Source organism: Loxodonta africana, chromosome 10 (assembly GCF_030014295.1).
Source record: "Loxodonta africana isolate mLoxAfr1 chromosome 10, mLoxAfr1.hap2, whole genome shotgun sequence".
Classification (NCBI taxonomy): domain Eukaryota; kingdom Metazoa; phylum Chordata; class Mammalia; order Proboscidea; family Elephantidae; genus Loxodonta; species Loxodonta africana.
This window is the reverse complement of record NC_087351.1, coordinates 86,671,870-86,685,556: the sequence shown is the minus strand read 5'-3', so window position 1 is coordinate 86,685,556 and position 13,687 is coordinate 86,671,870. Positions and strand designations below refer to the sequence as shown.

At 48.8% G+C, this 13,687-nt stretch overlaps 1 protein-coding gene across 1 annotated transcript; it reads left to right on the top strand.

Annotated features, from left to right (window-relative positions):
* The first annotated feature begins 5,077 nt into the window (after nt 1–5,077).
* Nucleotides 5,078–7,342, top strand: SYNDIG1L (synapse differentiation inducing 1 like). The gene is made up of 3 exons (XM_003408765.3): nt 5,078–5,952; nt 6,800–6,940; nt 7,103–7,342. The coding sequence occupies exons 1-3, from the start codon at nt 5,536–5,538 to the stop codon at nt 7,259–7,261; spliced, it is 717 nt and encodes a 238-aa protein (XP_003408813.1). The 5' UTR covers nt 5,078–5,535; the 3' UTR covers nt 7,262–7,342.
* The last annotated feature ends 6,345 nt before the right edge of the window (nt 7,343–13,687 follow it).

The window sequence follows — 13,687 nt, the reverse complement described above, 5'->3', positions numbered from 1 at the left end:
GTTGTACTTCAGGATAGATCTTGAAATGTTCTTTTTGACAATGAATGCAACACCATTCCTCTTCAAGTTGTCATTCCCAGCATAGTATGCTATGTGATTGTCTGATTCAAAATGGCCAAAACCAGTCCATTTCAACTCACTAATGCCTAGGATATCGACGTTAATGCATTCCATTTGATTTTTGATGATTTCCAATTTTCCTAGATTCATACTTCCTACATTCCAGGTTCCGATTATTAATGGATGTTTGCAGCTGTTTCTTCTCATTTTGAGCTGTGCCACATCAGGAAATGAAGGTTCTGAAACCTTTATTCCATCCACGTCATTAAGGTCGACTCTACTTTGAGAAGGCAACTCTTCCCCAGTTATCTTTTGAGTGCCTTCCAACCTGGGGAGCTCATCTTCCAGACTCAACTTCCTCATCTGAAAAACGAGAAATAATAATAAGTAGCTCTAAAGTTTTGAGATAAAATATATGTAACCCCTGGCCCATGTGAGGATATAGTAAATAGTCATTTTTAGTTGCCATTGAGTTGGCTCTGATTCATGGGCACCCCATGTACAACAGATCAAAAGATTTCCCGGTCCTGTACCGTCTTATACTTATGGATATGCTCGAGTCTATTGTTGCAGTCACTGTGTATTTTGAGGGTCTTCCAAAATACACAGTGGGGGCTCATCTTCCAGCACTATATTGGACAATATTCTGTTGTGATCCATAAGGTTTTCTTTCATTGGCTAATTTTCAGAAATAGATCACCAGGCCTTACTTCCTAGTGTGTCTTAGTCCGGAAGCTCCACTGAAACCTGTCTACCATGAGTGACCCTGCTTGTATTTGAAATATGGGTGTCATAGTTTCCAGCATCATAGCAACACATGAGTAACCACAATATGACAAACTGACAGATGAATGGTGGTCAATAAATAAATAAGACTCTCAATGAGATGGATTGACACAGTGGCTGCAACAATGGGCTCAAGCATAACAACTATTGTGAGGATGTCGCAGGACCTGGCAGCGTTTTGTTTTGTTGTACATGGGGTTGCTATGAGTCAGAACCAACTCCAGGGCACCTGTCTCAGTTATCCACTGGTGCTATAACAGAAATACCACAAGTGAAAGGCTTTAACGAAGAGAAACTCATTCTTTCACAGTTTAGAAGGCTAGAAGTCTGAATTTAGGGTGCCAGCTCCAGAGAAAACCTTTCTCTCTGTCAGCTATGGAGGAAGGTCCTTGTCATCAACCTTCCCTTGGACTAGGAGCTTCTCAATGCAGGAACCCTGGTCCAAAGGGCACACTCTTCTCCTGGCACTACTTTCTTGGTGGTAGGAGGTCCCCCAGTCTCTCTGCTGGCTTCTCTTTTGTATCTCAAAAGAGAGTGGCTAAAGACACAACCCAGTCCTGTAGATTGAGTCCTGCCTCATCAACATAACCTTAATCCAATTATGGGTGGCACTGATTCAAAGCCAGATTTTGGTTCCTTTGAAAGCTGATCTGTTTCTGATTTGCTCCTATTCCTGAGGGGATAACCATAAAGAGATCCCAATTGAAAACCCAGGATAATTTCTAGGGCCCTTCCTCCTTAACAGGTCCTGAGCTCTAGTGTTTCTCCTTAGCCCCAATACTCCAGGATTTCTCAGCATCTCAGCCTCTAGGTTGCCCATTATGAATCAGGAAAGGCCTCAAGGGGAAAAGTGGTGCAAGTCTCAGGCTCACCTCTCCATTTTTCCCTTTTCCCTGGGACCTCCGCACCTTGACCTTCGAGTCCTTGCTCTCTCAGTGACTCTTCGAGGCCTTCACATTTTTTTCCAGAGCTTTTCTCACTGTTATTGGCAGGAGGTTTGGTGTGACATCTGGAAGAGGAGCCGTTGGCCTATCATTATTCTCCCACTAGAATTATAGAGTCAAAATGAGCGTTTAGAATACATTCAGCCCTGCACAGGGTAAGCAGCTCAATAAGTGTATAAGTTATTATTCTTCTTCTCCCAATAGAATCCTAGAGTCATGTTGAGCTGAGCTCTTAAAAATCAACTCCTCCTACCCCTCCCAGGCATTTTATAGATAAGCAAACTCCAGCTGTACTGAATGATTCTCCAAGTTGAAAAAGAATGGGATTGATCACTGGGAGGCTGCAATTGGGCTCCAGTGGGTTCCTGGATGGCTCCCTGTCCCCCTGCTCTGGGAGGTGGCAGTGTGCTCTTCATCCCCAAATTAGAAAGTTGAAAAACGTAGAGCCCGGGCTCAGTTCTCAGCTCAGTGCAGGAGCTGTGGCCTCACAGGCAAAACCATCTTCTCTTCTCTCCTCCTGGGTGGTCCAGAGCCCCAGCTCCAACTGAACAATTTGGAGAAATCTTAGCTTCAGAATCCCAGGATCCCCTCCCTAAATGTGAGCCCACATGTGCACACATATATACACACACAGAAGCTTGCTTGTCACCAGTAGGTACATAGGCAACCACACAGAGCCTGGAAGGCACACGGAGTCTAGATGAGACCAGGCAGCAGAGGCGATGATAATGACTCTGCATTAAAGCTGGTCCCTTAGTCCAGGGAGTGGAGAGAAGCAGTCCCAAGCAAGAGACCAAAAGGTAGGCCAGGCCCCAGGGCAGAGAAGGCTGCATCTGGGAATCCCCTGCCCCTTCTTCTGGCCAGGACCAGGTCAGTAAACTTCCCATGTCGCCCTAGTAGATCTTGAGGGGAATAGGACCTGTACAGAGAAACACGGCCCCTGGCCGTGCTGTTGCTACAGCCCCTGACTTTAGTTGCTTTATAGAAGTAGAGGTGTGTGTGTGTCTGTGTGTGGGCATGCTCTAATGCCGTGCTCAGCCGCCAAACCTAGACAGAACTCCCAGCCTGGGGAGGTTTTTAACTGATTTTAGGTAATTTGGCTCAGGAGAAATCTATGGACTTAATTTTTTTTTTTTTTTTTCTGGTTTAAAAGTGGTACAAGCTTGTTGTAAAAAAAAAAAAAAAAAAGTGAAAAATGTGGTGTGAAAAAGAAAATGAAAAGCACCTGTGCACCCACCCTGGCGGTAATCACTGTTGCCATTTTGGTGGAGTTGAGACTACTTGTGCATGCTGTTTTCTTTGCTTCCTTCTCACGGAGTCTGCAATGAACACTTTCTCATGCCATTACTCTTTGTAAACCCACTGAAAGGCCTTGTGCTGCTCTATTGTACCGTAGTTTGCTTAACTTTCCTCTATTGTTGGACGTGCAGGTGGCTGCCAGTTTCTCTCTATTGTGTGAAGCCCAGGATCGTGCATCTTTGTGTGAACATTCTTGTGCATGGAGTGCGGTGCAGCCCGGCTTAAAGGCGCAATCCGAGGTCTAGGGAAGGGTAATCCGGGACAGCTCAGTGTAGCTGCCTTGCAGAGGCTCAGCTGGGTGTCCTTTGACCAAGAGAGAGTGGCTGGCAGGAACGGAGGCTGAGCTGGAATCCAGCTGCCCCTGCCTGCTTTGGACAACCCAAAACCGATTGCTATTGAGCCGATTCCTACTCATGGTGACCTCATGTGTGTCAGACTAGAACTGTGCTCCACAGGGTTTTCAATGACTGACTTTTTGGAAGTAGATCACCAGGCCTTTCTTCCGAGGCACCTCTGGGTGAACTCGAACCCCCAAACTTTCAGTTGGCAGCCAAAGACATTTGCACCACCCAGGGATTCCTGCTTTGACAAATGCCCTATAAATGCCCCATGGACCCCAGAGCTCCAGGCACTGACCCCTGGCCACAGGTATCAATCTTCTGGGGAATCAGGCAGGAGACTTGCCAAAGCCTTCTGGTGAGGCAGGGCATAGGGCAGGAGTGGGTCTGGTGTACTACTCTGCTCTGAGGTCCCTGAGGCTGCCTACCCTCCACTAGGCCCCTGTGTGCCTCTGCCCACATGGATGGCAAGTTAGTGCAATGCTAAGACTAAGGGACCCCTGGAACTGTAGGTCGAGGTGGCATAGATTAAGACCGGCTAGAAGAGAGTCTGGGGAAACTTTGGAAGCCATATACGAGACACCCTGAGGGTGGGCCAGGTGACAGGGGATGGAGGGACAGGGCTGGGACTGGGGCAGCACAGAGGGAATTGGGTGAGTAGGAGATTGTCTCCGTGGCTTTGCTGCCCATTGGAAAAGTATGACTTTCCCTTCCTTTGCCTCCCCAACCTGCTTGAGGTTGCAGGGTGGAAGATGCTGGCTGCACCTCCCTGGGCTGTCAGCGTACATGCCCAAACCTGATTTGGGAAAGTGGGTGGGAGGGGGCTCACTCTGTGCAGCTCCTTGAAGCTATTGGATCATGGAGTGTGAGCACCCTACATGTTACATATGTGAGAACTGAAGCCCCAGGTCAAAAATCTAGGCAGTTGTCTTAGTCAGGGTTCTCTAGAGAAATAGAACCAGTGAGACATATGCATATATATAGAGAGAGAGAGAGGAGGAGGTTTACTTCAAGGAATTGGCTTACATGATTATGGGGGGCTGGCAAGTCCAAAATTTGTAGGGCAAGCAATAGGCTGGAGATTCTTATAGGCTATGTCCCAAAATCTGTAAGTCAGAAGCCAGGAAGAATATAGAGTAACCTGAAGAGAGAAGAGGGGGTTTTGCCAAAACATCTATTTATAGTCTAGAGGCAGACCACACCCTAGGGAAACACTCTTTTCAACTGATTGATTGATTACATTATACTAAATTACATCACATAACGTGATACATTACACTGCATTAGACTACATCATGGAACAGCAACTAGACTAGTGTTTGGCCAAACAACTGGGAACCATAGCCTTGCTAAGTTGACATATAGAATTAACCATCACGAGAGTGGATCAGGGATGGAACCACAATGTACTTCACTCCCAAATCTATGGGCCATGCACTTCAACTTCAATCTTGTGGGTCCCATCTGCTGGATAGGGAGGGCTCTGGCATGGGCTCAGAAGCCGCCCTTGGGGTTCAGAAGAGACCAGTCTTGCTGTGAATACACCCAGAGGAGCTCAGGTACAAGCCCGAGCTGGTGAGGCCTCTGCCTTGGGGACCCTCAGCTCCCCACCTGCAAAAGCAAGTCCCGTCAAGACCAGAGTCCAAGGAGTTCACCTGCATTTTTGACCCCCAATGAGGAGGGAGAAATACTGAGGCCCCTGTATTTGTGACCATGGAGAGCAGTGACATAAACCTCCACTTCCTGCCATCTCTCACCATTGTATCCCCAACATCCAGTACAGTGCCTGGCATATAGTTGATGCTCAATAAATATGTGTTGGATGGCTAAATGAATGAACCAACTCTATGAGGTAAGTACTACCATTACCCCCATCCACAGACAAGGAAACAAAGGCTTTAAGAAGTAGCTGGCTCAAGGTCCCATAGCCAGTAAATGGCAAAGGCAGGTTTCAGGTGAGGTCAGACTGTAGAGTCTGTCCTCTTAACCATTTCTGGTCCTACATCTAGCGCTGGCCTCAGAGTCTGCTTGTCTTGCTCTCCTGGCAGGCTCTCTGAGGACGGCTCAGCTGGCCCAGGCTGCCCTCCCTGGCAGTTGCCCCCAGAGCTATGGAGAGTCTGAGTGAACTGCAAAACCCACTGCTGCCTCGGAGCCCTGCCCACCTGCATGGCCCCTTTCCTTACCCGGAGCCTTCACCCAGCTGGTCCTGCCAGGAGAAGCTCTACTCCTACCTTCTGGGCAGTGCTGGCCCTGCTCATACCCACCAGCTCCTGGACCCTGGGTCCCTGCAGCTGTCTGTGAAGGCCTGGTACCGGCCCAGCTGCCTCCTGGGGAGGGACAAGGACAAGGAGTCTCAGGTAGTCAGCTGTGAGACCAGCTTCACAGAGGGCAGGGAGTCCCAGGCTGGGCCCACAGAGCGTTCCCCTGAGCCTGGCCAGGCCGAAGAGGATGTCACCATCCAGACTGTGTCCTATGGAGTTCAAGAGGAGCTGCAGGGCCAGGAGGGTGACCTGGAGGAGGAGGAGGTGAGTTTTCAGAGATGCTGCAGCAGAAGGTCTCTAACTGTGCCAAGCATCCAAATGGAGGTGAGAGGGTATTTAAATGCAGATTCCCAGGCCCCACCTTCAGCTGTTTAGCTTTAATAGCCCTGGGGTGGGGCCCAGGAATCTGTATGTCAACAAGCACCCACAGGTATTGCTGACACAGATGTGGACCACAGTTTGAGAAACACTAACTTGGATTGACTAATTTTTTAATAGCATGTATTATTTTCATTTCTTAATGATTTAAGTAATTTAAGCTCAATACAGAAAACCACTCGGAGATGGCATCATTAATGTTTTGGTGGACGATCTAGTCTTTTTTAATTCATGTGCTTATTCCCATCACCACTCCCAAAAAGAGATTTTGCCGTACATAGTTTTGTTGTTGTGTTTTTTTGTACATGGTTTTATAACCTGACTTTTTTCTCTAAACAACGTATTTCAGTATTTGTCCACGTAACTTAATACTTTTTTACAACAGGATTTTTAATGGTTACACGGTATTCCACTGTAAGCTCTTTTATTATCATTTATTAACTCCTGGGTCAGTGGCGTTTGGGGTGTTTCTAATCTTACCCAATTACTATCCTATGTTGAACATACCTATACTTGCATTCTTCCCTTGTGATAAATTCCTAACAATAAAATTTGGGGATCATTGTTAAGCCTTTCTTAGTACCACGCCCAATTTACACTCCCACCAACAGCAGGTGACATTGGCTTTTGCTCCACTGGGATTACCTTTTTTTTTTTTTTTTTAACTCTTTTCAGCCTGACAAGGCCACGTCGACCCTGGGCCTGGTCACGAAATCCCACCTGTGTTTTGCAGAGTGATGCAACTTCGACAGAGAGTGAGAGTGAAGACAACTTCCTCACGCTGCCTCCCAGGGACCACCTGGGGCTCACCATCTTCTCCATGCTCTGCTGCTTCTGGCCACTGGGCATTGCCGCCTTCTACTTCTCCCAGGGGGTAAGAGTATCTGGGCCCCAGGGCTCCTTCTCTGGCCATCTCCCTCCACCGGAGGGCTTAGCAGGAGTGTATGCAGGATGCTGACAGGGGCCTGGCAGGCTGGGGCTGCTGTTTTGCTGGGGGTGGGAATGGTCCCTTTCATCAGCACTTCTCTCTCCCTAGACCAGCAAGGCCATCTCCAAGGGGGACTTCCGCCTGGCCAGCACCACTTCCCGCCGGGCCCTCTTCCTAGCCACACTCTCCATCGCCGTGGGGACTGGTCTCTATGTGGCTGTGGTGGTGGCTCTAGCAGCTTACATGTCCCAGAATGGCCATGGTTAGTGGCTGGGGGCCTGGCATCCTGATTCCCCTGCTCCACCTGAGGAGGTACTGGGTCTTGGGGTGCAGACTCAGTGGAGTGCCATGAACCCTGGCTCCTGAAGACAACCTGAGAGTGGCTTGTTGGGGGACGCCTCCCAGCCTGCAGCCTACAGGGCTCGTCCTTCACTTCTTGCCCACTGCTCCTACCCCAGACAGGGCCAGGGGCACCACTCTCTAACCCAGGCTGTAGATGCGAAACAGGAGAGAAGAGGGCTGCCCACCAGGCCACCCAGGCAGGGCCTACCTCTGGTTTGAGGCAGGCTGGGGGCTCAGCTGATTCTGCCCGTTCTGTAGAGGGTCTCCTGCCCTGCAGACAGCCCACCACCAAATTCTGCCAGCCTCCCCACAGAGAAAGAGGGAAAGGGATGCTCAAGGGATAAGGGGCCTGACCCAGTCGACTCAGCCTGTAGGAGCCTCCACCCTGGGAACAGCCTGAGCTTCCCCCTACTCCCCTCTGGCCCTTTGATGCACAGACTCCAGCCAGCCAGGAGGGACATACATGAAACCCAGGGGCCCCCTGCTGTTTCCAATTCTGGGGGAATGCTTACCTCTCCCATGAGCTGGTGAGACACTGTAGATTGTAGACAGAGAGGAGGAGTCCCAGGATTTAAACGCTGAACAAAGGGCAGGTTCTTGGAGCTTATCTGTACAGGAGTGAAAGGCAGAGGTGCAATAACAGAGAGAGAGACTGGAGAGCCCTAAAATATTGCCAAATCAAATGGCTCCCCACTTTGTCCCTCTTCCCCACCCCCATCGTCCTTTCCTGGACTCCGCCAGGGAGGCCCTGAGCTGGTGCCATCCTAACGAGATTCAGAGTGCCATCAGCCACCAGCCACTGAGTGCAGAGCCCTATGTTCAGTGCTTTGGGAGTGATAAATAGATGAAGGGAGGGACACAGGGCAGGTGTAGCCTGCTGAGTAGCCTGCAGTGCTCAGAAAGGCTTCCTGGAGGAGGTGTCCCATAAGCAAGGCCTGAAGGGTGAGTAGAATTTAGCTAAGAGATTCGTTTTTGTATAATCATTAGTAATTGTGGGCAAGGGCATGGCAGAAGCCTTCCAAGCTGGATTTCCAAGCTGTTTGGATTCTGACAGTGGCATCTGGGCCGGAGCCTAACTGCTGCCGTTTCTGAGGGTTCCACCAGGTCTGGAAGCTGAGGAGGAAGTCGGGCCTGTCTCTCAGCAATCAGTGATGTTCCCCACCTTCGAATGCTAGGGACTGGTGGATAGGCACTGGGTTCCCGAGGAGTGGTTCCACCCCCAGCCCCCTGGCCGTCCTTGGGGCTTCTTCGCTGATGCCCCCACTCAGGGCTGCTGTCAACATCCCACGCCACCAGGGTGTTCCTATCCAGAATTTTAGAGATGTCTAGGCAGGCTGAAGTGACACTTCAGGAGGGCGGCCCTGTTGGGGCTCAAGCTACAGGACCCTGTTGTGCATGATTGGGGACCTGGTCATTCCCATGCTCCATCCAGAGCCCAGGTTTATGGATCCACCTCTGACCATCCCTTGTCCCACCATCCGCCCCTCATGTCCCCAGTGTCTTGGGCACTGCCCAGCCCTCCACTCCCTGCATCCCCTGAAGTTCCAAGGCCCACGGAGCAGCGATTTTAATGCCCCATTACTGTATATATTTACCCTTGTAATAAACATTTCTGTAACACTTGTGCCCTCTGGGCTTCTTGCTGTCCTCACTTGCCCCCACCTTTGCCTGTGTCTTCTCCAAGACTGACCTCCGTCACCACATATGTAGCTCCTGACCTCCAGCAGCCTTCTCAGGAGGACAAGCCGACATCTGGGCCTTAGAAGGAGGCAATCAGTGTCCACGCCACCCCAGAACTCTCTCCTTGGAGTAGCCTAGATGGGAGGTGATGGCACCTGTTTGACGCTACAAAACAAGGCAGATCCATGCTTGGAGAAAAGTCCCCTTCAGGTTCAAGAGCCTCAGAGGTCAGGGAGAAAGGGACTTGGGTCGGAGGGCTGAGGCGCCACAGAGCGGCCTGGAGCTACCAAGGGTAGATGCCGGGTGGGAGGGGCCGAGGAGCCTGTCTTAGTTATCTAGTGCTGCTATAACAGAAATACCACAAGTGGATGATTTTAACAAATAGAAGTTTATTCTCTCACAATCCAGTAGGCTAGGAGTCTGAATTCAGGGCACCAGCTCCAGGGGAAGGCTTTTCCTCTCTGTTAGCTCTAGAAGAAGGTACTTGTCATCAGTCTTTCCCTGGTCTAGGAGCTTCCCACTGCAGAGACCCTGGGTCCAAAGGGTGTTCATGCTACTGGCTCGTCTTGCTTGGTGGTAATGAGGTCCCCCGTCTCCCTGTTTGCTTCTTTCTTTTATATCTCAGAAGAGATTGACTGAAGATACAACCTAATCTTGTAGATTGAGTCCTGCCTCATTAACATAACTGCCTCTAATCCTGTCTCATTAACATCATAGAGGTAGGATTTATAACACATAGGAAAATCACATCAGATGACAAAATGGTACTGGGAATCATGGCCTAGCCAAGTTGATACACATTTTGAGGGGACATAATTTAATCCATAACAGAGCCCCACTCCCCCACCCTGCTGTCTTTTCTTGAGTCCCCCATATCACCCTCCCAGGGCTGCTCCTAGACATTTGGAGGAGAGGTCATCTCTGCTTGCTTCAGGCCCCAGTACCAAGTCCCCAACATACTCTCAGTCCCAAAGCATTTGCCCAGGGTCCCCTAGAACCTGCCTGGGGCAACAGAGGTACTGGCCTGGTCTTTAGGTCACTGTGCGTGGAGGGCCAGGGGAAGGAAGGGTATGCACACCCTGCACCCATATGTGCACGTACCTGCAAGACACAACTGTGCACAGACACATACACACATGCTGCCATGAGGTGGGTTCTCCTGAAGCAGGATGCTGATGAGAGGTTGTTCTTGGGATAACACTTCTGGAAAGGAGGAGAACGAGGCATGCCTGGGCAGAGGGAGTGCAGGCCTGAACAACAGTCTGGGCCAATCCCACTAGGCTCTGGAACCAGGATGCCCTTCAGAGTTGACCCAAGTTGGGATGAGGGTTCAGACGGTTATACCTTGTCTTAATTATTTAGTGCTGCCATAATGAAAAATACCACAAGTGGGTGGCTTTAAAGAACAGAAACTTATTTTCTCACAGTGCTAGAGGCTAGAAGTCCAAATCAGGGTCTCAGCCATGTGGATTCCTTCTGTGGGGCTCTCTCCTAGTTTCTGGTGTCTGCTGGCAATCCTTGGTGTTCTTTTGCATGTAGATGGGTCCTCACATGGCATCTGTCTTCCCCTGTGTGTATGTCTCTGTCTATTCTGCTCTTTTTATAAAGCACCACTCAGAGGAGATTAGGTTTAGGACCCACCCTACTTTGGTAAAACCTCATTAAGAAAAAAAAAGAAAGCCCTGATTTCCAAACAGGGTCATACTTATAGGTGCAAGGGTTAGGACTTCTACATTTCTTTAGGGGGGACACAATTCAATCCATAACATACCCCCACACCTCCTTATGGATCAGACATTGGATGTGGTTTGCTCAGAAAGGGAGTGTGACCTCAGGTGAGGTGGCTTTCTTAGCTAAAACAACCCCCAAAGGGGTCTTACACTGAAGGCTGTCTGCTGACATCAGTTCCAGGCCTGGAGGGCTAAGTCTGTCACTCCTGCCAGGGACCTGAGCAGCAAAGCACAGCACCTGCCAGATGCCCGCACAGCAGCTGACCTGTCAGTGCCCCCCAGATCCCCTCTGCTTTTACTTCTATAAGCCAGAGGCTGCTTCCTGGGAACCCCTGTGACACTAGGCCAAAAGTACCACAAATTATGGTACATACACACAATGGAATGGTACGCAATAATAAAGAACAATGATGAATCTGCGAAACATTTCACAGCCATGAATCTGGAGGGCAATATGCTGAGTAAAATCAGTCAATCACAAAAGGACAAATATTGTACAAGACCATTATTAACCCAAGGAAAGATTTACACATTGAAAAAAAACAACCTTTGATGGTTACAAGGGAGGGGAGGGGTAGATAGTAGACAAGTATTAACTTAGGTGAGGGGAAAGACAACACACATTATAGTGGAAGTCAGCACAACTTGACCAAGGCAAGGCAAAGTCATAGAAGCTTCCTAGACATATCCAAACACCTTGAGGGACCAAGTTACTGGGGCTGAGGGCTGGGGACCATGGTCTTGGGGGACATCTAGTTCAATTGGCATAACATAGTTCATAAAGAAAATGTTCTACATTCTACTTTGGTGAGTAGTTTGGGAGCAGCCATCTAAGATACATCTGTTGGTCCCATCCTGTCTGGAGTGAAGGAGAATGAAGAAAACCAAAGGCACAAGGAAAATATTAGTCCAAAGGACTAATGGATCACCTGAACCACAGCCTCCAGTATCCTGAGCCCAGAAGAACTAGATGGTGCCCGGCTACCACCACCAACCCCTCCGACAGGGATCACAATAGGGGGTCCAGGACAGAGTAGGAGAAAAATGTAGAACAAAATTCAAATTCACAAAAAAAGACCAGACTTACTGCTCTGACAGGGACTAGAGGAACCCCTGAGACAATGGCCCTCAGAAGGCCTGCTAACTTAGAACTGAAGCCACTCCGGAAGTCCACCTTTCAGCCAGATTAGACAGGCATATAAAACAAACAATAACACACGTGAGGAACGTGCTTCTTAGTTCAATCAAGCATATGAGACCAAATGGGCAACACCTGCCCAAAAGCAAGACAAGAAGGCAAGAAGGGACAGGAAAGCTGGATGAATGCACATGGGGAACCTGGGGTGGAAAAGGAAAGAGGAAGAGTGCTGACACATTGCAGGGATTGCACCTAATGTCACGAAACAATTTGTATATAAATGTTTGAGTGAGAAACTAGCCTGTTTTGTAAACTTCCACCTAAAGCACGATTAAAAAAAAAAAAAGCTACCATACGATCTAGCAATCCTACTCCTTGGAATATATCCTAGAGAAATAAGAGCCTTTACACGAACAGATATATGCACACCGATGTTCATTGCAGCACTGTTTACGATAGCAAAAAGATAAAAGCAACCAAGGTGCCCGTCAACGGATGAATGGAGAAATAAATTATGGTATATTCACTCAATGGAATACTAAGCATCGATAAAGAACAGTGATGAACCTGTGAAACATCTCATAACATGGAGGAATCTGGAAGGCATTATGCTGAGTGAAATTAGTCAGTTGCAAAAGGACAAATATTGTATAAGACCACTATTATAAGAATTCAAGAAATAGCTTAAACAGAGAAAAAAAATATTCTTTGATGGTTATGAGATGGGGGAGGGAGGAAGGGTGGGCGAGGGGTATTCACTAATTAGATAGTAGATAAGAACTACTTTAGGTGAAGGGAAAGACAACACACAATACAGGCGAGGTCAGCACAACTGGACTAAACCAAAAGCAAAGAAGTTCCTGAATAAACTGAATGCTTCGAAGGCCAGCATAGCAGGGCTGGGATTTTTGGGACCGTGGTTTAAGGGACATCTAAGTCAATTGGCATAATAAAATCTATTAAGAAAACATTCTGCATCCCACTTTGGAGAATGGCATCTGGGGTCTTAATGCTAGCAAGCGGCCATCTGAGATGTGTCAATTGGTCTCAACCCACCTGGATCAAAGGAGGATGAAGAACACCAAGGACACAAGGTAATTATGAGCCCAAGAGACAGAAAGGGCCACATGAACCAGAGACTACATCAGCCTGAGACCAGGTGAACTAGATTGTGCCTGGCTACAACCGATGACTGCCCTGACAGGGAACTCAACAGAGAACCCCTGAGGGAGCAGGGGAGCAGTGGGATGCAGACCCCAAATTCTCGTAAAAAGACCAGACTTAATGGTCTGATTGAGACTAGAAGGACCCCGGTGATCGTGGCCCCCAGACCCTCTGTTGGCCCAGGACAGGAATCATTCCCGAAGCCGACTCTTCAGACATGGGTTGGACTGGACAATGGGTTGGAGAGGGATGCTGATGAGGAGTGAGCTTCTTGGATCAGGTGGACGCTTGAGACTATGTTGGCATCTCCTGCCTGGAGGGGAGATGAGAGGGTGGAGGGGGTTAGAAGCTGGTGAAATGGACATGAAAATAGAGAGTGGCGGGAGGGAGCGGGCTGTGTCATTAGGGGGAGAGCAATTGGGAGTGTGTAGCAAGGTGTATTTTTGTGTGAGAGACTGACTTGATTTATAAACTTTGACTTAAAGCACAATAAAAATTATATTAAAAAAAAAAAGTGCCGGAGAGCACTTGCCCCCTCCAAGCAATGACTGACAGGGGGTCAGGGGGTAAATACCCCAGCTTTCTTGCCCTTTGGAGGGGACAGCTCTAGTCATGCTCCACACTGGTTCCCAGAGTTCC